The sequence below is a fragment of the Phyllopteryx taeniolatus genome, chromosome 1 (genome assembly GCF_024500385.1).
Source record: "Phyllopteryx taeniolatus isolate TA_2022b chromosome 1, UOR_Ptae_1.2, whole genome shotgun sequence".
NCBI lineage: Eukaryota > Metazoa > Chordata > Actinopteri > Syngnathiformes > Syngnathidae > Phyllopteryx > Phyllopteryx taeniolatus.
Window position 1 is genome coordinate 29,200,632 of NC_084502.1, and position 27,954 is coordinate 29,228,585.

The 27,954-nt window shown below is 42.0% G+C and overlaps 1 protein-coding gene across 1 annotated transcript; it reads right to left on the minus strand.

Moving 5' to 3' along the window:
- Positions 1 to 703: 703 nt before the first annotated feature.
- Positions 704 to 27,923, minus strand: LOC133465441 (BCL-6 corepressor-like). The gene is made up of 10 exons (XM_061748272.1): positions 26,349 to 27,923; positions 25,279 to 25,444; positions 23,669 to 23,932; positions 22,702 to 22,791; positions 16,318 to 16,574; positions 9,573 to 9,710; positions 8,052 to 8,218; positions 5,139 to 5,284; positions 2,298 to 2,375; positions 704 to 1,540 (listed from the first exon to the last, which is right to left on the minus strand). The coding sequence occupies exons 1-10, from the start codon at positions 27,753 to 27,755 to the stop codon at positions 1,356 to 1,358; spliced, it is 2,898 nt and encodes a 965-aa protein (XP_061604256.1). The 5' UTR covers positions 27,756 to 27,923; the 3' UTR covers positions 704 to 1,355.
- Between the last annotated feature and the right edge of the window lie 31 nt (positions 27,924 to 27,954).

Below are 27,954 nucleotides of genomic sequence, written 5' to 3' on the forward strand. Positions count from 1 at the left end.
TTCATCCAGTGTAACAGTGAAATAAATACATGCATAATGGACAGTGCATGTGAAATTTCTTAGATTCTTGTTGTTCCTTGTAAGGGAATTGGGTAAAAAGTAGTTATGGTCATTAAATATAAAGATTTTCCTGATGTAATTTCCCTTTACATCTCTTATTTTGTACTGTACTGTACAGCGTATGTGTTTTTTAATGGACTATGAGTCTGCTTAGTAAAACTTGATTGACTGATTGATAGATAGATTGATTGATTGATAAAAACAAAGGTATAAACAGCAATTTATTGTAATTTATATTTTTCAGCTATTATTTTATTGTTGGGCCATTTCCCCCCCCCCCCCCCCCATGAAGAGATGTTTAATTGGTGTTAGAATTATGAGTGGGTCCTTGGTAAAATGTCTCCAATGTAAGGTGTCCCTAGCTGGACCCAAACTTTGAGAATCCCTGTTCTTGTTATTATTGTTATATGATGATTGTGACAAAGCTTTTCAAGTTTTCCTGCAGTTGCTGAAGGGTTGTTGTATTTATCCCAAATAAATACATTTAAAATCACACCAAAAGCTCATATATGAAATTTACTTATAAAGATGAAAACAAAGGATATTTTTGCTATAATTATAGTATATAGTTTTAGTTAGTTTTGCTAACGTAAAATGTCGTTTTAGTTAATTAAGGTTTTTTTTTAAACATTCTCGTTTTAATTTCATTTTGTCTACAAAAATGTTTTTACAATTTTAGTTTTAGCTATTTTGTTCGTTTTTGTTTACTATAATAACCTTGCTTCTCACCCTCTAGAATTCTGTTGAACAATCTGGTCAAAATGCTATGCTGTCTAGCTACACTCTCCCCTAACCCTACCTTACAGTAAGTAACCTCCTTCAGATTACATCATCTGCACAAGATATAATCCACCTGTGTATTTTTACCTCCACTTTGTAGAAATATGCAACAGTGTGAGTTGAATTTCCCCTTAAGGGACAATAATGAGTATAATAAAATCAAGAAATTTCTACGCGTTGGAGGGAATAAGGAGATTTTCCCTCATCTTTATTTGGGAGTCCCAATTCAAAATAGCTAGCGAATGAGTTTGCGGTTGCTCAAAATGTCAGGACTCCCCCATTCCGTTCCATTTATAAAGAAGAGCAACATGAGGAAAAGGGCTGAAAAATGCCCTTTTTTTTTTTACTAACAGTGTAAAATCAGTGGAACTATTATTTAAAATTAGCTGCTATCATTTGTGATCGTGGTTGTTCAACTGTCCTTCTGTTGTCTTTCATTACTATTCCACTTTGCAAACAGTCGAACCGCGTATAGAACCTCCGGACCACAGCTGAAGGTCATCAGACAGCGACAGTTACCACATTAATGGTGACACCTGCAGGGTGTAACAGGGAAGCAGTGGTTGGTCTGACAGCTCAAATTCAAACCCCTCCCTTCTGACCCGCTGCTCTGTCTCTTCCTCCTCATCATCCGCCTCCTCATCTTCAGGCCCAGGGGGGTCGGCCAAGATGTTGTAAACTCCGCCCTCACTGGATGGTTCTAACAAATCCACAAAAAAGTCAGCAGCAAAGAAATACGATGCTGTCAATGCTGTATAAAGGCTCTGACATCGTATTGATTCCCAAACAAGTGCGTAACAATAATGTATCTTTGTTTAGCTAGCTATGCCGGTGATATTTTGTAACAGGCAGAACAATTAAATGCTCTTCCACTAGATGGCAGAAGGTTCAATTAACTTATGTACTGTATGAAGCTTTTGCTATCCATACCGCAGAATACGGTGGTACCTTGACTTACGAGTCTCCCAAACTTAGGAATTTTCGAGTTAGGAGCCATTGCTTGGTCAATTTCTGCTTTGTGTTGTGAGGAAAATAAAATAAAATGTAGATGTATTTATATTTTACAATATGATGCTTATTTTCTTCATTCAAAAAAAATACTTATAGTGTTCTTCCACTGCAAGGAAACCAGTGCGAATTAATGGTAGCTAGATGTTGAGAGGTTCGCTGCCGCCGTCTAGCCGTGGTGGTCTGAAGTGCACTCATATCAAAAATTGTTGCTTGTATCTCAAGACAAAAAAACAGCCAATGCGACGGATCGTACCTCGAAAAACAAGGCACTCGAATCTGAAGGCACCACTGCATTTGTATACAAAACATTTCAAAAGTCAATTTTCCATAATATGTCCCTATTAAGTTAACATGGTCTCATGAGCTCATGTACACCTGATTCCTACAATCCCGTTGATTCTTTTAGCATTCCTTCGTGCAATTTTGTGTGATTGTGTGAAACTAACCGCACACGGAACTGCCGTAAAAATCCCAGCAGATTCCAGAATGACCTTCCGGCCTTCCCTGGAGATCAGCCAGATATTCTGTTGAGAGAGCGAGAAAGACGGGCCATTAGCGACCCGAGACGACAGCGTCAGAAAGACAACAAAAGAAACTGCACTAACAGTGAGAGACGGGCGTTATCAGACGGGGGAGGCTGATCGCTCAGAGAAGACGGATGCCGGCAGGTGTGTGTGTGTGTGTGTGTTTACGCGGCGGTAAGCTGCTCTGAGATTCAGCAGCCAAGCCTCATTAAAACCCTCTGGAGGGAGAGAACAAACACAGGCGGTGAATTGTAATCAGGCTGGTGGACGCACGCACGCTGCAGCACTTTTCTCTTGTTCTCTCGAGCTCGTCCGAATGACGCTTGTTTTGCTTGTTGTCTTCTATAATATATAGGATTTAGGTGTACAATGTGCTAACTCACCAAGTTGTCATTTCATTGTCTCTCTATATCACTCACAGAGTCAGCATGACTTTGAGCTCACACGGCTGCTATGTTAAAAGTGGATTGTTTAACCTTGGTTCAACAGTCTATGTACTGTATTTATAATGACGAAGTCATTATGCTAATTAGCCACTTTGAGGTTGAACCACACCTAGTATGCAACTAGTCTCTCGTCCTGCATCATCCCCTGGATGTTGGCCTGTTTTACTGCTGCTTCTCCACTACCGTAGGTCTACTAACACAAAGGCGTTGCTGTGGCGGATTCTACTTCTACTACGACATTGACTGACTGTAACAGGTCCTGAGGAGAACGTCACCCCTAGAGGCGGCTATCTGCGATGTTTCATTTCATTAAACCGACTCTCATACTGTTTAAACTAGCATTTTATAGATATATATATATATATATATATATATATATATATATCATCTGATTAATTTTGCCGGCATCCATTGCAGCCTGGTCATCCTGGAATGGGGATCCCTTCATCTGAGATACATCGAAAAATCAATATGATGATCAGTTGAATAATCGATTCTAAAAATATTCCGTAGCCCTATCCTTAATCGGAAGTGGTTATAAGAGTATGGAAAAGGTTAAAAAAGTGGGGAGCAATTGAGCCAGCTAATGACGCTGGCTAAATTGAGCTGCTCCCCGACATTACAAAGCTCTTTGTCTCTCAGAACGCCTTCTTCAAGTGGTCTCTTTCCACTTGTTTTGCGTGTACTGGGATTTGGATGACAGTGTTCACATTCTAAGGGACCATGCTATCAGACTCAGGGCATTGAATTGATTGCACTTGGACTGTTCTGGTTGTCTGAGAAGACGGTTCGCCTCTCATCCAAGGAGGCTTCATCAGTTCATGCAACAAGGCTGAGTTAGGACAGCAGTAGCTTGAGTTGATGTGACAAAAAACTCAACTATTTATGCTCCAAATTACAGGCACGCCCCAAACCATGAATGACATCATTCTTTTGGAATGCAAAAAAAAAGGATAGTCGTTAGGCTGTCTGGCAGAGAGGCCACTGTCCATCAACAAGAGTCGTTAGGTGGAAACTCCCTCATTAATATTCCATTCAGTTGTAAAATGGTAATGGGGCTGCCTCATGGCCCCAGGAAGCCATGTTTTTGTGTTATTTTGAGGCATTCTTTGGAATGGACGAAAGGACGGCATTGGGAGATAGATGGTGTCCTCACCCCCTTCTCTGTTAAGGGATGGTCTTTCCATCTTAACGGAGATGGCCTCTCTCACTCAATATACGTACGTGAAGGTGGAAAGACCATCCCTTAACAGAGGAAACTAAGACAAGCAGAACAGTCTAGTTGTGATTGAGTCAATGCCCTGAGAATGAAATGACCTGGATGAAGGAGAATACTTACAGCCACACGATCAAACCAAAATTTGTTTTACCCGAACCAAACCTGACAATGTAAACACAGTCTTAGACCCCAAACTAGTTAAGACAGACCATTGTTTTCCAACACACAATCTCACACAATCAAACAAATTATCAACAATCACTGATTAATCAATTATTACACCCATCCCGTAATCAGCATGTGAACTGTTAGAAACAATACTGAAGTGGCTTGTGAAGTGCATTAAACTTTGATTCGTCATATTATATTATGAATTTGTGAATGATTGTAGCTTTGATTTATGGAGAAGAATTTCCTTCATGGGCGGCACGGTGGACGACTGGTTAGAGCGTCAGCCTCACAGTTCTGAGGACCTGGGTTCAATCCCGGTCCCCGCTTGTGTGGAGTTTGCATGTTCTCCCCGTGCCTGCGTGGGTTTTTCTCCAGGCGCTCCGGTTTCCTCCCACATCCCAAAAACATGCATTAATTGGACACTCTAAATTGCCCGTACGCATGACTGTGAGTGCGAATGGTTGTTTGTTTGTATGTGCCCTGCGATTGGCTGGCAACCAGTTCAGGGTGTACCCCGCCTCCTGCCCGATGACAGCTGGGATAGGCTCCAGCATGTGAGGAGAAGCGGCTCAGAAAATGGATGGATGGATGAATTTCCTTCATATGGCTGGCAATGGTCACAATCCCGGTATCTCCAAAACCATCACTTTTTCAGAAAGCCAGAAAAACGGCATTTTTGTTGAACAATTAACATTGCATCGTGAAAGAAAGCAAGACGTTTTCAACACTCTATATTGGTCAGTAAATTAAAAATATAACATAAACATGAGGAGACTGACCAATACTCTCAATTTGTGATAAAATATAAAATTGACCAAATTTGGACTTGCAATGTTTCGGCCCAACGCCAACAGCATGCAAAAACCTCAGACAAACACACTTGTATTGTTTGGAAACAAAAGTTTAAAAAATATATTCCCCTCCTACCCTCTATGAAAGTTTCCATGGCAACACTGTTGGTCGTGTTTATTGGTCTTTGTCCGGAGTAAGAGGTCAGGGTGGGGTCGGCGCCGCAGGCCAGCAGGAAACGCACTACCTCCACGTGGTTGTTCTCAACAGCGTCATGCAGTGGCCTGACAAAAGACACAAGAGACGCAGCTTTGCCATGGATCAAACTAACAGGACAAGCACATTGGACCCAAAACTGCTAGGAGCAAATGACTTGACTTGCAACCAGCGGAAGGCAGTGAGGATATATAGTAACTACTTTGCTGGCAAAAGAAGATGCGATTGCAAAGAAGCCTTTTGAAAACAACAAGCTAACAAGTGTGCCATAGCAAAGGGAGCATTACTCCCTTCAACACAATGATGACATGAAAAAATAGTTAAGAACTTTCTGAGAAGGATTCTGTCATCCCTCAGTTTCAACCCTACAGACTGGACCAAAGAAAATAGATGGAGGCTTGTTATCGAAGTTAGATGTTAGTGGTGTTTTCACTTGCCAGACTAACTTGTCATGCTTATATTCTTCAATAAGAAATAATGTAGTGTTTTTTGTTGTTGTTGCTTGTTTGTTCAATGTGTATGGATCCCCAGATATGACATGGGAACAGACTGTTTTTATTGTGGCCTTAATATAGACATTACATGCACAGAAAAAGATCATTTGTGGCCACAGAATAGGAATAAGGTGCACACAAAAAAATTATAATTTGTAGCCACAAACTATCTGTGGCTCCATACTGCACAGTTGGGTAGTATGGAGCCACAGTGCATTGCAAGGAATCATGTCATGGAAATCAAGCCACACGACCTTCAGGACATCGATCATTAGAGTTTGCTGGTTGCTGCACACATGCTTGACTCCTCTGAACTATAATATATTATCTTGGTCTCATCAGACCATAGGACATGGTGACAATAATCAAAGTCCTTCATCATCTTGTCTTCAGTAAACTGTTTGCAGGCTTTCTTGTGCATAACCTTTAAAAGATGCTACCTTCTGGGACGGCAGCCATGCAGAACAATTTAGTCCAGTATATGTGCAACCTAAGAAGCACTTCCTCCCGGTTCGGGTGAATGGCGAAGGGGACTAAGACAAAGCCCATGTAGGAAATTTAAATGTCGACAATTTCTTTTGTTTAACACAAGATGCCACCAAAAAGCTACCAAAGACGACAATAGCAGGTGTTTAGGCTTCATTTGTTTTTACATATATTAGCCAGTGTTTGGGAGGAGCGAATTACATGAAACTAGAGTATGTAATTTAATGACTAAATGTATGTAATTGTAATCCATTACATTACTGGATGAAAATGGGTAATTAAATTGTATTTACGTTTGGAAATTTCCATCATTACAATTTTGAAAAATAGCCGCAAAAGCTTTTTTGCTTTTTTTTCCTTATCACTTCCGCTTTCTCAAGCTGACACTTCTGATTGGCTTTCTCTGGTCATGTGCCATTCTGCTCTAGTCTCAGATGTGACATATCTTTCCAAATATATATAGGCAGCACGGTGGACGACTGGTTAGAGCGTCAGCCTCACAGTTCTGAGGATGCGGGTTTAATCCCCGGCCCCGCCTGTGTGGAGTTTGCATGTTCTCCCAGTGCCTACGTGGGTTTTCTCCGGGCACTCCGGTTTCCTCCCACATCCCAAAAACATGCATTAATTGGAGACTCTAAAATTGCCCATAGGTATGACTGTGAGTGCGAATGGTTGTTTGTTTGTATGTGCCCTGCAATTGGCTGGCAACCAGTTCAGGGTGTACCCCGCCTCCTGCCCGATGACAGCTGGGATAGGCTCCAGCACGCCCGCGACCCTAGTGAGGAGAAGCGGCTCAGAAAATGGATGGATGGATGGATATATATATATATATATATATATATATATATATACATATCTATGTATGAATATTGTGGGTACCGAACGTATTCAGACCCCCTTAAATTTTTCACTTTGTTATATTACAGCCGTTTGCTAAAATAATTTAAGTTCATTTTTTTCCTCATTAATGTACAACCCCAATTCCACTGAAGTTGGGATGTTGTGTTTAACATAAATAAAAACAGAATACAATGATTTGCAAATCATGTTCAACCTATATTTAATTGAATACACTACAAAGACAAGATATTTAATGTTCAAACTGATAAATCTGCAAAAAATTCAATAATTCTGTTTTTTTCTGTCAATATGGGGTGCTGTGTGTACATTAATGAGGGAAAAAAATAACTTAAATGATTTTAGCAAATGGCTGCAATATAACAAATAGTGAAAAATTTTAGGGGGTCCGAATACTTTCCGTACCCACTGCATACACACAGTATAGATTGTAAAAGAAATATAACCATGGTGAGGCCTGTCCTGAGTGGAACTCCTATTAAAGCGCTTTATGGTCTTGGCCACCATGTTGCAGCTCAGTTTCAGGGTGTCAGCAATCTTCTTAGAGCCTAGTCCATCTTTATGTAGCGCAACAATACTTTTTGATCCTCAGAGTGTTACGTACTTGCCATGAGGTACCAAGTGAACTTCCAGTGACCAGTATGAGCGCGATAACACTTTATCTAACACATCTGCTCCTCATTCACACCTATCACATGACACAGGAGGTCATGTGAGAGGCAAAATAGCTAATTGGCCCGACTTTGGACAGGTTCACTCAGGTGTATACTCACTTTTGGTGCCTGCAGTTAAGATATCAATGGCTGTGTGTTGAGTTATTTTGAGGGGACAGTCATTTTACACTTATACAAAAGCTGTACACTGACAACATTGTAGTGTCAGTTCTTCAGTGTGCCCCCCCCCCCCTAAAAAAAAAAATACTTACAAAGATGTGAGGGGTGCAGTTCCTGTTGTGAGATACTGTATTTTCAACCGGAATCCCAAGTAAATATCATACCTGGTTCCGTCCTGAGCGCTGCAGTTGACGTCTGCTCCACGCTCCACCAGGTGGCGCACAATCTTGAGCCAGCCGCGACTGCAGGCCTCATGCAGGGCGCAATAGCCAGCGTTGTCTCTGTGGTTGACGTTGCAGAGACTCAGCTGCAGACAGTAGAGCACTGCGTCCTGGTCGCATGCAAGACCAACAGCCAATGGGAAGAGAGCATCGTCACCATTTCAGTTTCAAATTTAAAGAACCAGTAAAGTCATTTTTTTTCTTCTAAATGCATTAAATGTTTGAGGGTAATTCTTAGGACAGTGAATCGATTGCAACAGGACTGTTAAGTTTGTCCTCGAAGCGATCGATTCAATGCCCTGAGAGTGAAATGACTTGGATGAATGAGAATATTCACAGTCATGTTTGAAAACATGCTGAAGTGCTGAAAACGTGTAAAGACCGAAGACAATATAGTACTGAATTGCTGAGATCCAGCTCAAAATTCCCCATCAAAGCTTGCCGAATTTTTGGGGCGGGCTAAAAACTTGCCAAGTGATGAAAGAAGGCTCGGGGCTAGGGGCCTATACTTTCTGTCCCCTCCCCCACTATATAAACGCCTAGCACCCTTATTCCATGCAGTGGCCATTCAACGGAATTGCCACTTCCTTATTCATGATAGGTTGGCCCAGTTCTACCACTAGCATCTAGTCAGCCATCAAACTATGGCTACAACTCCCAAAAATACATCTCCCCTGAAGTGTAATGTGTTTTGTGTTACAGTTTATCTGCGGGGCGTAGCGAGACAGTGACGAAGCGGACGGCTACGACATACTGGTGGCCACTTGCCAGCGCCCAGAATAGAGGACGGAGGTTCGGGGCAACGGCGTCAGGGCTGTTGCGGGGCAAGGAGGAGAAGAAAAAAAATCACAGTCCCCCTGGGCGGTCCATCGCACTGCTGTGGCCACATTTGGTGCACCCTACGGAGGTCACAGCAGCAGGATTAACGGCCCACTGAATTTCAACGGCGGCAAAGGAGGGAAAATTGTCCTAGCGGTGCGGCTTCAGGTCATTACGCCGGGGCTCAGAGGGTGGCTGACTGCCATAGAGTGCTTCTCTGCGGCCCGTGAGAACGTGTGAATTCTCTGGGAGAGAAGGCACAAATTTGATTGACAGCTGAAATTTCCAAGGGGCAGGGGTTTCAGAGCATTCAGCGACATGCCCAAAGTATCTGGAAGCTGAAAGAACATCTCAATTCTCGATCCTTTTGAAGCCTGATTTTACATGCTTTGCAATTCTTTTGGTAATTCATTGAAACTCTTCAAACTCTTCTCAAATTTACAAGACATTTTTTGGGCCGCTTTACTGGTCCTTTAATGTTTCCATGATTCAACTTGGATATTTTCCCTTAAAAATAAAAATAAAATCAAGATGAACAAAATCAACTAAGTAAACATGCATGGTAGTAGAAATCTGCTTACCCGTATTGGATATTGCTGATTTTTAAGCAATCAACAATATAGGCCATATTGGAGAGGAAGTTACCTTGTCTCCCAGCCGAGCGGCATGCTGCAGCAGCGTCTCTCCTGCATGTTTATTCACAATTAGATGATGCAATTCTGAGGGTGTGGGTCTGATGGCAAGGTTTGGCTGCAGGGGTGGCGAGCATGTGTCCGGAGAAACCTGCATGAGGAACAAAACAAAAACTTCTGCAGATAAGACATGCATCCATCCTTCCATTTTGTTAGCCTAGCCCAGCTGACTTTGGGCGAGAGGTGGGTTACACCCTGGACTGGTTGCCAGTCAAACACAGAGCACAAATGGGAAAAAAAACATGCACACTCACATTCTCTCTCTCTCGCTCTCTCTCTCACACACACATACACCCCCCTGTAGTTAATTACTGTATAATAACTTTAAAGTATTTTCTTCTTCTTCTTTTCCTTTCGGCTTGTCCCTTTAGGGTTCGCCACCGCGCGTCATCCTTTTCCATGTAAGCCTATCTCCTGCATCTTCCTTTCGAACACCAACTGCCCTCATGTCTTCCCTCATGACATCCATCAACCTTCTCTTTAGTCTTCCTCAAGCTCTCTTGCCTGGCCGCTCCATCCTCATCATCCTTCTACCAATATACTCACTTTTTCTCCTCTGGACGTGTCCAAACCATTGAAGTCTGCTCTCTCTAACTTTGTCTCCAAAACATCGAACCTTGGCTGTCCCTCTGATGAGCTTATTTCTAATTTTATCCAACCCGGTCACTCCGAGAGCAAACCTCAACATCTTCATTTCCGCCACCTCCAGCTCTGCTTCCTGTTGTCTCTTCAGTGCCACTGTCTCTAATCCGTAAATCATGGCTGGCCTCACCACTGTTTTATAAACTTTGCCCTTCATCCTAGCAGAGATTCTACTGGCACATAACACACCTGACACCTTCCTCCACACATTCCAACCTGCTTGGACCCGTTTCTTCACTTCCTGACCACACTCACCATTGCTCTGGACGGTTGACCCCAAGTATTTCAAGTCCTCCACCCTTGCTATCTCTTCTCCCTGTAGCCTCACTCTTCCCCCACCACCCCTCTCATTCATGCACATATATACTGTCTTACTTCGGCTAATCACCATTCCTCTGCTTTCCAGTGCATGCCTCCATCTTTCTAAGTGTTCCTCCACCTGCTCCCTGCTTTCACTGCAGATCACAATGTCATCTGTAAACATCATGGTGCACGGGGATTCCAGTCCAACCTCGTCTGTCAGCCTATCCATCACCACCGCAAACAGGAAGGGGCTCAGGGCTGATCCCTGATGAAGTCCCACCTCCACCTTGAATTCATCTGTCACACCGACAGCACACCTCACCACTGTTCTGCTGCACTCGTACATGTCCTGTATTATTCTAACATACTTCTCTGCCACTCCAGACTTCCGCATGCAGTACCACAGTTCCTCTCTGGGTACTCTGTCATAGGCTTTCTCTAGATCTACAAAGACACAATGTAGCTCCTTCTGACCTTCTCTGTACTTTTCCATCAACATCCTCAAGGCAAAAAAATGCATCTGTGGTACTCTTTCTAGGCATGAAACTATCCTGTTGCTCGCAAATACTCTTGTCCGAAGTCTAGCCTCCACTACTCTTTCCCATAACTTCATTGTGTGGCTCATCAACTTTATTCCTCTATAGTTGCCACAGCTCTGCACATCACCTTTGTTCTTAAAAATGGGCACCAGTACACTTTTCCTCCATTCCTCAGGCATCTTCTCACGCACTAGAATTCTATTGAACAAGCTGGTCAAAAACTCCACAGCCACCTCTCCTAGATGCTTCCATACCTCCACAGGAATGTCATCAGGACCAACTGCCTTTCCATTTTTCATCCTCTTTAATGCCTTTCTAACTTCCCCCTTGCTAATCATTGCCACTTACTGGTCCACCACACTTCCATCTTCTACTCTCCCTTCTCTCTCATTTTCCTCATTCATCAACTCCTTGGAGTATTCTTTCCATCTATCTAGCACACTACTGGCACCAGTCAACATATTTCCATCTCTATCCTTAATCACCCTAACCTGCTGCACATGCTTCCCATCTCTATCCCTCTGTCTGGCCAACCTGTATAGATCCTTTTCTCCTTCTTTAGTGTCCAACCTGGCATACATGTCATCATATGCCTCTTGTCTTTGCCACCTCTACCTTTGCCCTATGTTGCATCTCAATGTATTCCTTTCGCCTCTCCTCGGTCCTCTCAGTGTCCCACTTCTTCTTAGCTAACCTTTTTCCTTGTATGATTTCCTGTACTGTGAGGTTCCACCACCAAGTCTCCTTCTCTCCTTTCCAGCCAGAAGATACACCAAGTACTCTCCTGCCTGCCTCTCTGATCACCTCTGCTGCAGTGGTCCAGTCTTCTGGAAGCTCCTCCCGTCCACCGAGAGCCTGTCTCACCTCTTCCCGAAAAGCTGCACAACACTCGTCCTGTCTCAGCTTCCACCACATGGTTCTCTGCTCTGCCTTTGTGTTCCTAATCTTCCTCTCCACCACCAGAGTCATCTTACACACGAGCATCCTATGCTGTCAAGCCACACTCTCCCCTACCACTACTTTACAGTCGGTAATCTCCTTCAGATTACATCGGCTGCACAAGATGTAATCCACCTGCGTGCTTCTGCCTCCGCTCTTGTAGGTCACCCAATGTTCCTGCCTCTTTTGGAAAAAGTGTTCACTACATCCATTTGCATCCTTTTTGCAAAGTCTACCACCATCTGTCCCTCCAAGTTCCTTTCCTGGATGCCGTACTTACCCATCACTTTTTCATCACCCCTATTTCCTTCACCAACATATCCATTAGAATCTGCACCAATCACGACTCTCTCTATGTCTGGGATGCTCAGAACTACTTTGTCTAGCTCCTTCCAGAATTTCTCTTTCACCTCTAGGTCAGATCCTACCTGTGGGGCATAGCCACTAATCACATTATACATAACACCCTCAATTTCAAGTTTTAGCCTCATCACTCGATCTGATACTCTTTTCACCTCCAAGACATTCTTAGCCAACTCTTCTTTTAAAATAACCCCAACTCCATTTCTCTTCCCATCTACACCATGGTAAAATAATTTAAACCCTGCCCCTATACTTCAAGCCTTCCTGCCTTTCCACCTGGTCTCCTGGACACACAAAATATCAACCTTTCTCCTAATCATCATGTCAACCAACTCCCAAGATCTCATAGTCCCAAAATTTAAAGTCCCCACATTCAGTTCTAGGCTCTGTGCTTTCCTCTTCTCTTTCTGCCGAAGAACCCGCTTTCCACCTCTTCCTTCTTCGATTTCGACCCACAGTAGCTGAATTTCCACTGGCGCCCTGCAGGTTGACGTCCCCGGTGGCGGACGTTGTTAACCCGAGCCACGACCGATCCAGTATGGAATTCTTTGGATTAACGCTCATATTTGTTTTATTAAGTTTTAAGCCGGATGCTCTTCCTGACGCAACCCTCTGCATTTATCCGGGCTTGGGACCGGCCTACAGTTTGCACTGGCTTGTGCCCCCCATAGGGCTGCATTACTTTAAAGTATTTTACTGTATGGTATATGGTAAATAACTGGAGTCTTTACAGGAATGTCTAACTGTGTGGCATTGAACTAGTTGACTTTTCTGTTTTTTTTTTATAAGGCAAAGCTATGTGGTTGTTTCAAATATACAGAGTGTAAATATTTTTGTTTCATTTGACGGTAAACTTTAACTGAGTGTGACATTAAACAGCAAACCTCTTTTTTGAAGAATTGTTCACTATTTGCTAAACTGCTGCTTATTGTGAAGTGAGTTGAGTTCACTGCCACCAGACAAAGCTCATATCTCAACTTTTTGTTTGCAAATCAAAGCAAAAAATCTGCAATCTGGCTTGTTTCTTGAAAAACTTGGAAATCTGGTGTGTACAGTGTCTATTTATAGTATGAATGTACTAACGTACGTACGCAATACATTGCCCCCTGGTGACCAAGGCACGTACACCAGAAGAAGCGGCACAATGTCCATCCATCCATCCATCTTCTGAGCGGCTTCTCCTCACTCGGGTCGCGGGCGTGCTGGAGCCTATCCCAGCTATCATCGGGCAGGAGGCGGGGTACACCCTGAACTGGTTTCCAGCCAATCGCAGGGCACATACAAACAAACAACCATTCGCACTCACAGTCACTACGAGCAATTTAGAGTCTCCAATTCATGTATGTTTTTGGGATGTGGGAGGAAACCGGAGCGCCCGGAGAAAACCCACGCAGGCACGGGGAGAACATGCAAACTCCACACAGGCGGGGCCGGGGATTGAACCCCGGTCAATGTCCACAATGTCCATAAACTTAATTTATTTTGAAAACATTGTGGCGGCACGGTGGGCGACTGGTTAGCACGTCTGCCTCACAGTTCTAAGGACCTGGGTTCAAATCTGACATGTGTGGAGTTTGCATCTTCGCCCCGTGCCTGCGTGGGGTTTCTCCGGGTACTCTGGTTTCCTCCCACATCCCAAAATCATGCATGGTAGGTTAATTGAAAACTCTAAATCGCCTGAATGTGAGTGCAAATGGTTGTTTGTATGTATGTGCCCCACGATCGGCTGGCAACCAGTTCAGGGTGTACCCCACCTTTCACCCAGAGTCAGCTGGGATAGGCTCCAGCATGTCCATGACCACAGTGAGGATAAGCTGTTCAGAAAATGAATGGATGGCTAATAACATTGTTTAAATTTTCACATTCTAATCCATTCATCCATTTTCTGAACCGGTTATCCTCAGTGTACTGGGGCCTATCTCAGCTGATTTCGGGTGAGAGACGGGGGGCACCCTGAACTGGTCGCCAGCCAATCGCAGGGAACACATTCTAATAATTAATATTTATTATTTATGTTATTTTATACAGTACAATACTGTAGCATGCTATTTTTAATTAGTGAAAAACACGTTACAAAAATGTGTTGCTTTTTTGGGGGCGGGGGTGCCTGGAAGGGATTAACAGCATTTCTATGCATTTCAATGGGGAAAGTTTATTTGAGATATGAGTAATTTGAATTAGGAGCGTGGTCTCTGAACGATTTAAACTTGTAAGTCAAGGTACCCCTGTATGTCCAAGTGGTGATGCCCAAGACTTCAATGGACTTCCCTTCAAGTATGAAAAATGATTGTTATATTTATAATTGGTATATATCAATAGTATTCCGACAATTTAACTTTATTGTGAATATAATCATCATTGGTAATTTTTCAATCACTAAACCACAACGAAGATGCTTGTTTGTTTGTGGTTCTCGATGCCTTCACTTTTGTCCTCATGCTTAGTCTGTCTTGGTCATATAATGTTTCATTTCTTTGCAGTCAAAACGTCTTTTGAGTTGTTTTCGCAGTCGGTTTAGGGTCATTATCCATTGCCAGTTTGATGTGGAAGGCTTTCAGTTATAAAGCATTTGGCTGAATGTCAGAAGAGAGTATATGCCAATACATGGCCATGTTAGAACACTGCTTCAGCCATGTTTGACACATGAGGGGAGTATGTTTCTTTTTCCCCATTACAGTGCTCCCCTGCTATTGCCTATCGCAGGCCTTTCATTTTCAAACAATTGTCCAAATTTATAGTTACAGCAAGTCAGAATCGATACTTACCTCCCTTCAGTGTAGTACTACATTGTGTGGCAATATGCCGGGCAGCACTGAGCTTTACTGGATGTAGATCCAGCGTAATAAAGAGCAAGAAGAAGAGGCAGAGAAGATCCCAAAATAAGCTGCGGTAATAGTTTTTCCCACAGAGCAGGGAGAATATAAAGTATTTCTCTAAGTAATGCTGTATGCCCTGTTGTTTGGATGTGTTGCTGCTCCGTGGGTGTCAAAGAAACAGTTGTTAATCGATGTTAATTACTGTTAATCCTTATATGGTGTTTCGCATTATATGTTAGCATTAAGACAGCAGACTTTTGTTACATGAAATATGGGTTTGTTCGCAATAATTTGGCGTTTAAATATACAATGTTTATTTGTCTTTCGTGTTACTGTATGTGTAATTTTTTTCAGTAAGCTTCAAATGGGAGTAACTGAATGAGTGAGTGAACTTGACGCAAGCACGCAATACCTCTTTTTGAAGGACTGTGAAGGCGAGAGAATGAGACCAGCGACTAAGGAACACTTTAAAAAGTGTTTACTCAGGCTCATTTTATCTGTGTTTCTATCCTCGATCCAATGATATTGTCTATTTTGATGTACTGTGCAGGTGGTTTGAAGCATTCCTACCAAAGACGGCCATTTAAGTACCCTCGTAAAAATGAGATATCTACCCCGTTTCTGTCTTATTATTCGTTCGGTGTCCTGACAAGCATTACTAAAACTATTTCCGAGTGCTGGGCAGTGAGTAGGTTATTTCATCTTTGCCTCTTACCTTAAACTCACTTTTAGAAGGCAACAGTACATTCCATTTACCTCTAAATGTGTTAAATGCATCTGGGAGGGTAAAGAAAAAAAACAAAAAAACATATATGATGTCTCGAAATCAAAGATTTTCACCTAGTGCGGGTGGGTCCGGAACATATCCCCCACAATAAACAGGGGTTCACTGTACACCACACTGTTCGCTGCCAATGACAAGGCACACACACTGCCCCACATTTAGTATTAGCTTTGGGAAATTATTCTTTCACCGCTGTCACTAACATGCTGGCTAGGTTGAGGATTCTCTTGAATTTGATATGTGATAGGACGTGACACTGAATTATTTTGTCCTGCTAAGATTTCTGAAGAATTTGAAACTTTCACTACTCACTTGCAAAATCATGTCCTCCCCATACTCTACTTCCTCATCTGCCTCCTCTGCTGCCTCAATTGTGTCCTTGGTCTTGCATGGATGTTTCCCTGTGGGTTTGTCCAGGTCGTCATCAGATGAGAACGGGAGGAGTGAAGAGACGCTGTTGATCTCCCTCAATTTCTGATGCTTCTCCTGGAGGCGGGAGGGCTGACAGAGGCCAAGACTGCCCACCTGCCTTGGGGAAGGAGGCAACCCTAGAGACGGGGCCATGTGGACTAATGGGAAAAGATACATGCAAGTTTATATTTCTCAGTGACATAATAAGACTGAATCAATAAAAAGCCTAAAATGGCCTCAAATTTTTCCCAGTGACTTTAGATGCTCTAAAAGTAAAAATGCGTGGTAATTTTACCTTAGCACAACTTAACATTTTATCTCATGTAATTTTTAATGTTTAACACAACGTCCCAACTTCATTGGAATTGGGTTTGTAATATAGAAAAATAATACTGGATCAAAGTAGCAGTAAAATACAGTATAAACATGAAAACATCATAAAAGAGAATGTAATGAAGTAAACTGGTTTATGAGATGTAATTAAACAAAAAGTCACATGCACGTTTAAGTATTCATGTTGATGTGTGCCTTTAAGGGGCGTGGCCTAGTCAGTAACATAAGCTGCTCTAACTCCGGCTCAGCTTTGACTGTTTCTCCCATTCAATAAATGGCTAAATGTGCGTCGCCGACTGTCAGTCTTTTTTCACTTTACTCGAGTGACAGCCTATCAGAAGCTCGCTCGTAATTCAAATTTTGCTGCGCAATAGCTTGTGGAAAAAACTAAAACAAAAAAATAAAACAAGTTGGAGAGCTCGTAAGTTAAGGTACCACTGTATACTACAACACTTCACAACTGTAAGGGAAGCCCTGGAACAAAAAAATTCTAATTGTCCTTTACTTCCTTGTTAACAACTCTGCTGACATCACTTGGAGGTTGAGGTCTTCTAATCTCAAATTGAAGTCAATCTCGTTGCTCCAGTACAAGCACATGACATGCATCCTCGCTAACAAATCAGCGACTTCACACAAGGCATCGACACTGAGTGTGATCTTGCAAGCCAGCAGATGAAAACGGCAAGAAAAATAAACCTGAAATGTGTAAATGCAACCTGGGGTTGTTTTCCCATGGATTCATTATTTATCAACTGGATGCATTTCCCCCCCCTAAATATCTTTATGTCTCAAAAGTGTTCACTGTCAATTGACTGTCTGTTGTCGTACTAGAGCGGCTCCAATTACCGGAGACAAATTCCTTGTGTGTTTTTTGGACATACTTGGCAAATAAAGATGATTCTGATTCTGTTTATTGCTGTTACGGACGAACCCTTTTTAATATTTAGCTTGTTTCCTAAAAAGATTGCCCACACACTTGTGTGTGAATTTCAACATTCTATAGAATGGAATGACATTTCTCGCACTCATGAACACTACAAACATTTTACTTTCTGCTGTTATTTTAAAACATTCATTCAGGGTAGTGTTGTTTCGTACTCGAATGATTCATTCAGAAGAACGAAACATTTTAGTGAACGAATTGAACCGAATCAGTCTATAAAATGATTCGGTCTTTGAGCTGGTCCGCCACCTGCCGCCGTGAGGCGAGCGAGTCGCCTGGGAGCAGAAACGGAACTGTTGAAGCGTTCTGTCACTCACTTCTGAATCTTCGGCAAATGACCAATGAGCAGTCAGCGTGCAGACGGGGGCGGGACTTCATTAATAGTACTGCCATGTGATTTGCGATTCGCCAACGTTGTCACTCACTTCGGCTAATGACCAATGAGCAGCCAGCGTCAGGCAGCGCTGTCCAGGCGGGGGAGGGACTTAAGTGAACTGAGTGATTTGTTCAGTGAACTGGCGTACTAAGCAACTGAAGAGTGATTCGTTCAGTGAACTCGTGTACTGAAAAACTGGAGAGTGATTCGTTCAGGGGAGGGACTTAAGTGAACTGAGTGATTCGTTCAGTGAACTGGTGTATTGAGGAATTGAAGAACTGAAGAGTGATTCGTTCGTTAAACTTATCGTTCGCGATCCGTTAGACACGAGTGATTCGTTCGTTGAACTTCTTCGTTTGTGATACGCTAAGGAGCGATGTACTAGTACGATAAGTGATTCGTTTGCGCAAGGAATGACGTACTACGCAGCGAACGTACTCATGAGTGATTTTAACCGCAAGTCCTGACGTCCTCGCGGGGATAGCTTTCAGTCACAGCTTCAAGCTAAAGGCTAATTTTTGAGTCCGTCAAGCACATGAAAACAAGCACACATATTTAAAATAAATGTATATACGTACACATCACTCCCTCTGTGTCTCTAATGTGATTATTAAAGCTTTTTATTTAATAATAATAATACATTAAACCTATATAGCGCTTCTCAAGACACTCCAAGATGCTTTCAGATGACAATAACAGTATGCGAGTGAGCAGAAAGCCCGTGTGGCAGGGGCTGGTGTCTGCGACGCTGTCCACCGCCGTGGAATGCAGAAAAGTCACGCCGGTCGGCGAGAGCCTAGCTGGACGTCAGGGGACGCGGAAGGATGGTCAGTCAACTCACAACCAAAGCCGGGTGTTTGAGAGCTTGCTGAGAGAGAGATAGGTAGGTGATAATTTAGCCAAAGTTTTTTGTATTTTTTTTTTTTTTTAAATAATCTCCCCGCCTTTCCGAGTTTATAATACATGACAACAACAACGCATAGCCCTTCGGTGAATGTGTTGAGTGAACCTGAACCTCAGTGACGGATCATTAATTGAATGAGGAAGCACTTGAATTATTTTGTGGAAAAGAACTGAACGATTCGGTGAAAGAATCTTTTAAATTAACTGATTCGAATGATTCAGTACACTCAAAGGAACTGTCGGGCCCATCACTAATTCAGGGCCAGCCCACACACATACATAGGCGGTCGCCTAGGGCGCCATCTGCTGGAGGGGCGCACTGTCAGCGCCCTCCTCCTCTGGAAAAATATTTAAATAAAATCATAAAATAATTTGTGACGCCCACAGGCGCCCCCTTTACGTTTCTGTCTTGAAAATAAGAAATACAATTAAAAAATAAACGAAAGTAACTGTGTTTGTCCCTTGGCAAGTCACGTCACATGACGTGGGGGCGCATCTCAAGTCAGCGAACGAGCAATCAGTCAGAACAATACAGGTAATTTTGGTTACAATTCTTTTCCATCATGAAAAGGACAGCTAAGGACATAATACAAATTATGCAAAAGAAGAAAAGCGGAGGAGGAAAATAATTCAACATATAAAGGTAACGTTATGTCAACATATTTTAAAAATATCGTTTTGTGTAAAGAACATGTTATAGCTAGGCTAGCTTGAACTAAAGTAAGCATTAGCTTAACACGCTGATGTCGGTGACCAGATGTCCTCTTTGCCAGACATGTCCTCTTTTTTGAGACCTAAAAATGTTTGCGGCCGAAATTTCAAACTAGTCAGGGGTTGTCGTAGTACTACGCCCCCTCCCCCCGTGCTGCGGTTGTTGCCGCTGCTTATGCTGTAATTAAGTGACCGATTTGAACAAATAATTCCTTGGGCATGTGTAACGATTACTCTCTTTTTTATCAGTAATGCATAATCAAAGCTAGACAATAATAATCTTATGTAGAAGAACTTAGAAGGGTTAGAGGGAAGCAAAAGCTGAATTATTTAACATTAAACTAAAAAGTTAAAACAACAGTGACTTCATTTGCTCTGGAGAAAATTTAAAAAAATTAGTAAATCTAAGGCTAGAACGTGACATTATAGAAATTACAAATTTCTGTAATATCTCTCTCTCATAACTACTTATTCACAATAACATATTTTCTCGTATTTTTGTAGCTATTTCTCAAAATCCTAAATATAATTAAAATGCAGATGCCAATGCACTTACAAGCACCTCATTGCTGCAATGTAAGGAATGAAACTTATTGAGGAACTGTCAAACTACTCAATGCAAAATTAAAATGAGACAAAAGGAAAATGTTTCTTTGTCATTGAGTAAAATCCAGATGAAATCTTCCATCGCTGAATCAATCTCTTTCAAGTGAGAAAGCGGCACTTATTTGCAATAACTTGACAACTAACTTTTAACATGGAAAAACATAGACAAGATGTATTCAAATGCCAATTAATATGATTTTACAAATGATAATAGCAAATACTCCCTCCTCTGGTTGATAGGTATACTGCTCGCTCTCTGTTGGGGTAGGGGCAAATTTATTGACGTCAACCCCGAGAACTCCGCAAACATCAAAATGACCAAGACTGTGAATGTGTGTACGAATGGTTGTTTGCTCATATGTGCCCTGCGATTGGCCGGCGACCAGTTCAGGGTGTACCCCGCCTCTCGCCCGAAGATAGCTGGGATAGGCTCCAGCACGCCCGTGATCCTTGTGAGGATAAAGCGGTACAGAAAATGGATGGATGGTTGTCCAGAACACAGGGAAGAAGAAAAAAAAAAAGGGGGGATTGGGAGAACAACATGTCAACTTGTTTCAACTTTCGGTTTGTCCCATTAGCTGTCGTAACAGCCATTACTCGCATGATTTGTTTGGCACTAACGATAGAGTAATCAAATGAAGAAAATGTTCTACAGTGGGTACTGAAAGTATTCAGACCCCCTTAAATTTTTCACTGTTATATTGCACCCATTTGCTAAAATCATTTAAGTTCATCTTTTTCATCATTAATGTGCACACAGCACCCCATATTGACAGAAAAAAACGTAAGTGTTGACATTTCTGCAGATTTATTAAAAAAGAAAAACAGAAATATCACACAGCCATAAGTATTCAGACGCTTTGCTCAGTATTTAGTAGAAGCACCCTTTTGAGCTAATACAGCCATGAGTCTTTTTGGGAATGATGCAACCAGTTTTTCACACCTGGATTTGGGGATCATCTGCCATTCCTCCTCGCAGATCATCTCCAGTTCTGTCAGGTTGGATGGTGAACGTTGGTGGACACCCATTTTCAGGTCTTTCCAGAGATGCTCAATTGGTTTTAAGTCAGGGCTGTGGCTGGGCCATTCAAAAACAGTCACAGAGTTGTTCTGAAGCCACTGCTTCGTTATTTTAGCTGTGTGCTTAGGGTCATTGTTTTGTTGGAAGGTGAACCTTTGGCCCAGTCTGAGGTCCTGAGAACTCTGGAGAAGGTTTTCGTCAATGATATCCCTGTACTTTGCTGCATTTATCTTTCCTTCGATTGCCACCAGTCCTGTCACTGCAGCTGAAAAACACCCCCACAGCATGATGCTGCCACCACCATGCTTCACTGTTGGGACTGTATTGGACAGGTGATGAGCAATGCCTGATTTTCTCCACACGTACCGCTTAGAATTAAGGCCAAAAAGTTCTACCTTGGTCTCATCAGACCAGTGAATCTTATTTCTCACCATCTTGGAGTCCTTCAGGTGTTTTTTTTAGTATACTCCATGCGGGCTTTCATGTGTCTTGCACTGAGGAGAGGCTTCCATCGGGCCACTCTGCCATAAAGCCCCGGCTGGTGGAGGGTTGCAGTGATGGTTGACTTTCTAGAAATTTCTCCCATCTCCTGACTGCAGGGTTCTGGTCGTCCCAGTTTAAGGATTATGGAGGCCACTGTGCTCTTAGGAACCTTAAGTGCAGCAGAATTCTTTTGTAACCTTGGCCAGATCTGTGCTTTGCCACAATACAGTCTCTAAGCTCTTCAGGCAGTTCCTTTGACCTCATGATTCTCATTTGCTCTGACATGCTCTGTGAACTGTTAGGTCTTATATAGACAAAAAAAACTGAACTCCAATGAAGGTGTAGAACCATCTCAGGGATGATCAGAAGAAATGGACAGCACCTGTGTTAAATATGAGTGTCACAGCAAAGGGTCTGAATACTTATGGCTGTCTGATATTTCAGTTTTTCTTTTTTAATAAATCTGCAAACATTTCAACAATTGTTTTTTTCTGACAATATGGGGTGCTGAGTGTACATTAATGCGGGAAAAAATGAACTTAAATTATTTTAGCAAATGGCTGCAGTATAACAAAGAGTGAAAAATTTACGGGGGTCTGAATACTTTCCGTACCCACTGTATTTTATATTTTAAATTGTGTGCCGTGTTATGTTATAAATTAAAGGCAATGTTCAAAACTATTGATATTCAACTTTATTGAAAGCTTATTTAAATCATTGATGGACGGGGGCGCCACATTCATTCTTGGTTCCGAGCAATAAATCAGTGATCTGAGGGGGTGGTGGGGGGGGGGGGGGGGGGGTGGTTAACGGGAAGAACAGGTGTCTTTGTGAAGTGTGGAATTCATTTGCTGAAAGGGATTAATTAGGGCATGCCATCTTTAAAGAGGGGAAAAAAATGTGGATTACCTTTCAGATCATCAGCAGGTAAGTGGGCCTTTTTGAAGCAGGGGCCATTCAGCTCGATGCAACTCTTTTGCTTATCCTCCAGAATCACATCTGTTGTGTCGACCAGTAGGAATTAGGGTGCATGTGTGAAGTATAATATTATGAATAATATAATAAATGTACCTTGACTTAGGAGTTTTATTCAATGACCCGGCGCATAACTCAAATCAACTTTCCCCATTGAAATGAATGTAAACATCATAAATCTGTTCCAGACCCCCCAAAACACCCACAAATTTGGTAGCATGTTTTAAAAAGAAAAATCGCACACTAAAATGTTATACTCTATAAAAAATACAGTAATAACTTGATTAAAAATAATTTTAAAAATGAAACAGTTTTTGAAGCGTGCTTTATCGTGCTGCTCCTGGTGTGCACACTTCGGCGACCCAGGGGCAGTATGATGCTTACATACATATAATACACAAGGATTTGATGATGAACCACAAAGAAGACTGTCACTAACTAACATGATATCGATGCTGTTTTATTTTTTATTTTTATTTTTTTTTTTGCCAATCTATGGCAATTCATAATGAGTTAGCGTTAATGTAGTGGGCTTGCATAAGACAAACTTATGTGGTCTGGTTAAATAAATAAAGTGTCTTACACTAAACTTCAACTGTGAGTGGCAATAAACAGCTTGAAGCAAAATTGTCACGATCTGCCAAACTGCACACGGTCAGGGAGAATAGACATCATTGTTAGAAAAAAAGCTCACCCCAGAGTCTAATTTTTGCTTCAAACACAAAGCAAAAAAACTAAACAACAACATTTAAAAAAAAAAACAAATAAATACAATTAAACGACCCAGGGATGGATTGTTACTCGAGATATTGGTAAATTGGGGTACTCGTAAGTCAAGGTACCACTGTACATTATAAAGAGCACAGAGCTGGTTGTATGGAGGGTGACAACAAACCAGTACCATTGTTAAATGCGTTTTTCGTCCCGTTGTCTTCCGTTCTTCTTCGCTTCCTCCAGCAACCACTGATGCTGCTCTGGTGAAACGGCTCCAGGCTGAACATATGCTCCCGGTTTGTCGACATGTTGGGATCCAAACCTCTGAGTCCTATCACAGAGGATGGATTGTTCTGGTGAAACAGAGCTCTGGCTGTGACAGGATCCCCTTGCCTTTCCTCTTTGTGTCTTTCTTCATTTTGTTTTTTTTCTGTCAGGCACCCATCCTTGCCTACAAGGACGTTGACACAAATGTTTGGTGATTGTGCACCTGCATCACGATCAGGGGCGAGTCCAGGTCGAGTACTTTGGGTGGCCTGAGCCCATGACCTAATTTTGGGAATTACCCTTCTGAAATTTGGAAAGGTCGATTTCACCTTCAAAGGCAATGCATGGACATTGAAATTCAGTCATATCTTGCTCATTTCTCAACCGATTTTCGTGAGGTTTACTTTTTTGTTTATTTTTGTTTAAAAAAAAAAAAAGTGAATTTTTTTTTAAATTTATTTGAGGACAAATTCATCGGGTGGGCGAAGGCTAAAGTTTTGAGTGGGCTTGAGCCTCGCCACTGATCACGATAAAGAAATATAATGTCACTTTATTAACTCGTGACATTTGTCAGCAGTAACCTGAATGTCATTCTTTACTCTGAAATTTGATTACTTTTGATAAAGTGACTCAAAATAAACAAAAATGAAAATAATAATTAAATAATTAAATAGTAATAGTTATAAATGAAAAAAAGTAATTCTTTTGTACAGGTGCAACAACGTTTGTGTACACTGAGGGCGTTTTGGGTCAAATTTGAACTGTCGAAATTTTTTTATTTTGGCTTTACCAATGTGTTTGTTAAATCAATAAAAATGGTGGTAATGGTGACAATCTTAAAATTGTGACACTGTACATGTCATAAATGCATGTATTTCTTATGGTACAGAGGTACTGTAACAGTTTGGTAAGAAGGAGCTTGCAAAGGTCCAGAGAACTGTTTGTGTTCCTATCACATTTGCGCAAGTTCCTGCAGAAACATGCGCCTGTTGGTCTTTAAAGGGTTGAAACAGTTAAAGAGTAAAACAGCATATAAATGATCATACATCCTAAACACAAGGAACAGACTTCATACAGTGGTCAGAGGGTGTCTTGACACAGGCTCGAGATCTGCACCTGCAAAAACAAGTACCTGCAATGTTTTCTCTGAAAAGTTGATTAAGGATTAATCATTCATTTATTAATATCAGACAGGCAACAACTACATTTTAAAAAGATCTGTAGTGCATAATTTAACATAGACAATTATAATGAAGATATTGACCTGTAACTTTAAATGAACAGGCTGTGAGGGATAAAAAAGCAGTTAAGTCTTAAAAGCTGTTTCTCTATTACATGATTATTTTACTGTAAACTTTCTTTTCTCAAACAATAAACGCTGATTATAGTATAAACCATAGCAGCCCAGAAATGAAGCGACACTTGAAGCATGCCTGTTCCTACAACCATGTCAAGTGAGATCAAGAGGAAAAGTGTGCATGCATGTGAGAATGAACATTCTCCCACGCAACTCTCAGGAATTTCTCTTACCTGTCTGTGTTTCGATGTGGACTGCAGGAGGGGGGGATCCTACCCTCCCCTCACTCTGCTGGCAACGCTCCAACCCTCCCCCTTCAACCCCTCCTGCGTCGCCCCACTGGCCATCTGCCAGCTCAGCCTCTTCTGCTGCTGACATCTCTTCCTGGTTTTTCTTGAGCTGAGAAGAAGGCATCATCGTAATCTTACAGAATATCGAAACCAATAATTTAAACACTCTTTGTGCAACTTTGTCCGCTAAAAAAGTTTTTCACAGTGGTCAAACGTTGCAACCACACCGGCGGCCTGTCCAGAGCACCCACTTTACAGAGGTTGAGGACACCAGTTGAATGACATAACTCGAGTCAGGCTTAAGTTGCCAATTTTAGGACTTGAGACTTTCTTGGCTTAAACTCAGAAAGACTCAACTTGACTTAGACTTGAAATTTGAACTTGCTTGAAATTCAGTGTGGTCACGAATTGCTTGAAACCTGAAGTTTAAGACTTGAGACTTACTCATGAGCTGCACATACTGTATGTGACTTACTCCCTCTTGAAACCCACTTTCATTGTTGGCAAGAGGCTATGGTTAAAGTACATTGATGGACAAACACACCAAGTTCAGTTTGCTGTCCATGTTTTCCACATAAATTAGGATACAACACAATACATATTTGCTACCTAAAAATCTGATGAAAAAATTCATTTAAGGGACCTTGAGAGTACTGTTGTTAACAACCACTGGTAACCACTACTAACAGCTTCGTCATTAGGCCTTGATTTCCCGTCACCTTACTCTGCTCGAACCACCACAGTGAAGCGTTCACTTGGATTCACCTTTGTGCTCACTAAAAATGATAGAACACTATTAACAATGTGTTTATATTCTGTAAAACTAAAAACCAAACAAGGTTCTATTTTGAAGCTGAGTTCTAAGCAAAACTGCGTCACATTTGATTGAAAGTCTAAACATCAACATTCATCAGCATGACTATTTTGCTTGTTAATCTACAAAGCTCCAAATTTGTAGTGCTACTGGGAAAATGCATTGTAAAGAAAAAAAATACAAAAAAGATGGCTCATACCTGACACTGCTCTTGACTTGTCCAGCTGGACTGGGAAACACAAGGTTCCTTGGTCTCACATTTTGGTTGATTGTTCAAAGATCTAGAAAAATGTTCAGTGGGGGTGCTGGTGCCAGTATTCTTCCCCTCACCTAACTGGAGATCCATGATGTCCTTGGTGTTCTTCTCCCCATTGCTAAAGATGGTGACTGTGGAATGATTTTCCAGCATATGATCCTGAGCTAAGCAACCACTGACATTGTGTCCATATGCAGGAGGCTTGGGATCAATGCTTTGGCCATCAACTGGTGTGTTTTGTTCTCTCTGATCAATAGACACACACAACAGAGTTTTGGTGTTAACTCCACCAGCTGGGACTTGCAGACAGGCATCGCCACATGCTGGTGTCTTACTGGTACAAACTGAACCATCTGAATGAGTGCTGCATCCAACAGCTAGACTCTCCAGGAATCGGGTGGTACTGGTGCAAATACAAGAACTTTCTTTGATTGCACAGATATTTGAGGAGAGGTTCTGATTGACCTGGTCCTCTTCATCACTTTCATCAATTCCATCAGCACCATGTTCACCTCTTTCCAAGCTGTTAGAAGCACATGGGACTTTACTTGGCCTCTTTTTAAAAAATTGTTCAGGAGACGTTCGTGCACAATGCATCGTCTGCTGGTCTGGGAGGTCTTGAGATGGACTAAGAGAATCTTCCATTGATATTGTCTTGCTTGGAGGGGGAGGAGGAGGAGGAGGTGAAGAACAGTTGTGATAAAGAGACGGTGGCTGGGATGTGGAGGTTTGTATGCCTTGTTGCCATGTAGTCTGGCTAGCAAGGAAACCTTTGTCCTTATTGGGTGATAAATCATCTTCAACTTCTTCAAAAGGCACAGCGACACAATATGTGCTCTCTCTAACCTCAATGAACCTTTTGCAAAAAGATGTTAAGGTTTGGTTTAAAGTGTGTTTGCTGCCACTACCACTTTGTTCGGGATCTGATTTCTTGGCCTGGCTTGTCTTTTCTTGGCTATCTTGATTTTTGCATTGGTCTGCATTCCAGGTTTTAGACAGAGTCTTGTTTGAGAATTCTTTGAAGTCCTTGTGAGCTGTGACAGGAGACGAAGTACCCTGTGAATCTACTATGTGGCGAAGACCCTCTTTTGTGGAAGTGTGAGTCCGGCCACTGCTGCGGCCAAGGAGGATGGGCTGGCGGTGGCCAGGTCCTTTGTCTGGTACAGATATGTGCTGCAAGGACACATTGTCTGTAACCGAGTATGGAAAGTAGCCATTGATGTAGCCTAAACCAAGTGGAACATATGAGTCAGTGTGGATTCGTCTGGAAGTGGATCCAAGTTCCACGTGTGGCTGTTGTTGCTTTGGTAGATTTGGTTGGTTGTCTTGACCTTCAGCCTTGGAAAACATTTGTTTTCCAGAGAATGTGTGTGTATTTTTACTGTTTAGAACATGTACTGTTTGCCGGCCCAACTTTGTGGAAGGGAATGGTTCACGAGATCTTGGTGAGGATGGGCTGCCAAACTGAACTGCTCTTGAGCAAGGTAAGGTTTGATTCTGTAAAAAATGTGCAGTCTTATCCAAACTCACAATGGGGGGAGAAAACTGA

Coding starts and splice junctions, on each gene's coding strand:
- LOC133465441 (XM_061748272.1), bottom strand. CDS start 27,755: ATGTTTTCCAAGGCTGAAGGTCAAGACAACCAACCAAATCTACCAAAG. Junction 25,445..26,348: donor CAAGTCAAGAGCAGTGTCAG/GTATGAGCCATC, acceptor CCTTCTTCTCAG/CTCAAGAAAAACCAGGAAGA. Junction 1,541..2,297: donor TTACGGCAGTTCCGTGTGCG/GTTAGTTTCACA, acceptor TGGATTTGTTAG/AACCATCCAGTGAGGGCGGA.